This window comes from Propithecus coquereli, unplaced genomic scaffold, assembly GCF_000956105.1.
Source record: "Propithecus coquereli isolate 6110/MARCELLA unplaced genomic scaffold, Pcoq_1.0 Scaffold11, whole genome shotgun sequence".
Lineage (NCBI taxonomy): Eukaryota > Metazoa > Chordata > Mammalia > Primates > Indriidae > Propithecus > Propithecus coquereli.
Window position 1 is genome coordinate 12,480,717 of NW_012134969.1, and position 2,123 is coordinate 12,482,839.

At 32.4% G+C, this 2,123-nt stretch overlaps 1 protein-coding gene across 1 annotated transcript in view; it reads left to right on the forward strand.

The window, feature by feature from the left end:
• The window catches only part of SUCLA2 (succinate-CoA ligase, ADP-forming, beta subunit), a 59,677-nt gene that overhangs the window by 24,881 nt on the left and 32,673 nt on the right, over positions 1-2,123 (forward strand). Inside the window, exons 3-4 of the mRNA XM_012648505.1 lie at positions 771-870; positions 1,035-1,197. Coding sequence (XP_012503959.1) covers positions 771-870; positions 1,035-1,197 — 263 coding nt within the window. The remainder of the gene's footprint in view (positions 1-770; positions 871-1,034; positions 1,198-2,123) is intronic.

The window sequence follows — 2,123 nt, forward strand, 5'->3', positions numbered from 1 at the left end:
GTGAGCCACCGCTCCCGGCCAAGCATTTACTTTTGATCGTGAATGATGAGTAGTATCTAGGCTAAACAGCTAATTTGCTGGTTTTCCATAGCAAATTAGAAAGAGGAAGAAAATGGATAGATAGTAATCAGTCTACCTGTCAAAGAAGAAAAATTCAGTCTATTTATTTAAAAAGTATGCATAATACTTATAAGCATAGCATTCTGGAATCTTTTGATATACATACCTCAGTAACTCCTGATAGTACTCCTCATAACAGTACTGCTCAATAATGTATATTAACAGGATTTTCTGTTACTGGGACAATATAAATCAGTATCAATACTGGTACTGGTAGTATCCCCCAAGTCATGGCATCTTCCTGCTCAAAGTAGCAATATATAACTCAGATTTTCACAGGATTAAGTTTGCATATGAATAGAGAAAGAGAGAAGTGTTAAGAAGACATATGAGTCTCAATTTTGTATTTTTAATGCCTTCCAAATACTATTAATAGATATTTAAAGTGTCAAGGAATGGTTAAATTATTTTCAATATGCTTTAAGAAATGGTTTAATATGAGAGCCTAAATTTTTTAAGTTGTGGATCTTTTAGATGGTGAATGTTCTAGTGTTCTAATGTAGGAAATCTACGTACATGGAATGCCTCATTTTTTTGACATTGTGAATAAATGAGACTTAGTAACACCTCTTACTATGTATGCTAAATAACAAAATAATGTCTTGCATGCTGCTCCATGCTTCATATCTAAAGAAGTGTTTTTCTTCTAGGTTCAAAAGACGTTGTGATAAAGGCACAGGTTTTAGCTGGTGGTAGAGGAAAAGGAACATTTGAAAGTGGCCTCAAAGGAGGAGTGAAGATAGTTTTCTCGTAAGTCATTTTTTTTAAAGAAAAATCATTGTTGAAGATGTGATTATTGAATTGATGAAAATACTGAGATTTAAATATTAGATGAGGTGGGATTTTAGCTATCATGTGGATTGGTTTTTCTCAATTGGAGGAGAGAAGAATTTGAGTTCTTTTTCTTATTTTAGTCCAGAAGAAGCAAAAGCTGTTTCCTCACAAATGATTGGGAAAAAGTTGTTTACCAAGCAAACAGGAGAAAAGGGCAGAATATGCAATCAAGTTTTGGTGTGTGAGCGAAAATATCCCAGGAGAGAATACTACTTTGCAATAACAATGGAAAGGTCATTTCAAGTGAGTAATTGTAGACATGATACACTTAGGGTGACTTTATGACATTCAATTTCAACAGCTGATGATTATTCTGTTTATGTGGGAAAGATTGAAAAAGTATGATCCATAATCTATTTGTATGTTCTGAGCACAATATTTATGTCATTTTTAAAAAATAGCACGGTTAATGCCATAAAATTTGATATATAATATTGTGATTTTAGAAAAGTTATAGGAAAAACCCTGATGTAATAAATTTCATGGGATTTCCAAATTATTAATTTACTAAGAGCAGCTTAAGTCATATTTGGTTCATCTCTAGATTCCACAGACTGAGAAAATAACTTCCAGCATAGTAAAATATTCTAACCAAAGAGAAAGTCTCTGAACCCACTAAGAGGACGTGTAGCTATTGCTTCATTTTTTTTTTTCTTTCTCAACCTCTTGGTATTTTTTATAGTTTGGGGTTTGTTTCATTACATGACATGATTTGGTACTTGGTAAATTGAAGGATGACATTAAAAAGCAAACAATATGGTTTTAAGGAGCATGACACAAGCCCAGCTCTCCTCTTTATGGAACCTAAAATGCTAGCATTGAACATAAAGCATCAAGTGCTTGGAGAGAGCATTGGTAATCATTTTATACTGCAAGTACCTGGCTTTTTGAGTGTGTGGTTGGGATTTACAAGCTGAATCTGTGTGTTAACCAGCTTGTTTTTTGAAGCAAGCTGGGTACATATTTGGAAGCCCTGATAAGGATTTGATATAGAACATTATTAATTGTGTAGACTTTAGAGTAATAAAAATTTTAAGAGTCATGAAAATAATTTTCTTACATAGAACAACTTTTTAAGAAATAGCAATTTTCTGTATCGTGATTTTTTTCCCTATAAGTAATTAAATCTTCTAGTAATGTTTGAGTGATATAGTGTCTTTTATAACTTT